The sequence below is a fragment of the Haliaeetus leucocephalus genome, unplaced genomic scaffold (assembly GCF_000737465.1).
Source record: "Haliaeetus leucocephalus isolate CR32 unplaced genomic scaffold, Haliaeetus_leucocephalus-4.0 Scaffold262, whole genome shotgun sequence".
Lineage (NCBI taxonomy): Eukaryota > Metazoa > Chordata > Aves > Accipitriformes > Accipitridae > Haliaeetus > Haliaeetus leucocephalus.
In genome coordinates this window covers 9,912,762-9,913,739 of record NW_010972698.1, presented here as the reverse complement: position 1 = coordinate 9,913,739, position 978 = coordinate 9,912,762, and the positions used below count along the sequence as shown (strand labels likewise).

Below are 978 nucleotides of genomic sequence, written 5' to 3'. Positions count from 1 at the left end.
CGGGTTTACAATAGACACTGTTGTCATTCGTAGCGCTGTGCTCTGAAAGAGCCCTTTTTGTGATTTTGCTGGAACGGGAACGCGCGGTGCAGAACAGCAAAGGATTACGTGGTGCAAAACCACTGTCCAACTCCGTCATCGCACCAGGCATCGTCGTAAAAACCCGTTTGGTTTGCGGGCGCTCACAAGGACTGAAAAGAGTCTCGGGAGAGGCAGAGTTTCAGCACGCACCTTCGAGGCGTTTCGGCGCGCTGGGGTGGCTGTGGTTTCCCTTGCTGGGGGGTTTGGCGACGTCCCCCAGCTCCCCAGCTGCATCCCTGCGGGGATGGCGCCTTCCACCAGTTTCGCCGGTGACACGTGCAGCCTCCATCCCACCGGGGCCTCCATCTCCCTCCCCGGGCCGAGGGAATTGAAGCACGTCTGGCTCCCCTCACCGTTTCGGTGACCCCGAGGGAGGCGCCGCGCCGCTCTCCCGGCCCCTGGAGCGAGAGGGCCTCGCAGGCTCCGACCACCCGGGGTCGAAGAGAGATGAGCGGGGAAGGAGGAGGGCTGCGGAGAGGGGGACTGAAAGACGAGGGAACCCCTCGGGGCGCGTCGCGTCGCGCAAGCCGGCGCCGTTTGGGCGCAGCACCGCCGGCGCCCGGCCCCGTTTGGCTGCTGCGCCACCTGCGGCTCCGGCTGCCGCTGTCAGTTGGGCGGCTGCGTCCCAACATGGCGCCGGCGGCAGCGGGGGCGGCCGCGGGGCGCGGGGCCGCGTCGGGCGGATGGAAATACTGATGACGGTCCGGAGACTCGCCTCCATCTGTACCATGGTGAGAGCCGCGACCGGCCGAACGCCGCTTTACCGGGGCCCGGAGGGCGGCGGGGGCTCGCCGGCGAGGTGTCCCGTTGCCGGCCCCCGGCGGCGGGAGCGGCCACCGCGGCCCCGCGCCGAGGGGCTGAGGAGGGCCCCGCCGCGGCCGGGCGCAATGAGAATTT

The 978-nt window shown here is 69.0% G+C and overlaps 1 protein-coding gene across 1 annotated transcript in view; it reads left to right on the top strand.

Moving 5' to 3' along the window:
- The first annotated feature begins 723 nt into the window (after nt 1-723).
- Nucleotides 724-978, top strand: part of LOC104832718 (ubiquitin carboxyl-terminal hydrolase 12-like) — a 30,941-nt gene continuing 30,686 nt past the window's right edge. The window contains exon 1 of the mRNA XM_010569061.1: nt 724-812. Within this exon, the coding sequence (XP_010567363.1) occupies nt 765-812 (48 nt within the window). The 5' untranslated portion in view covers nt 724-764. The remainder of the gene's footprint in view (nt 813-978) is intronic.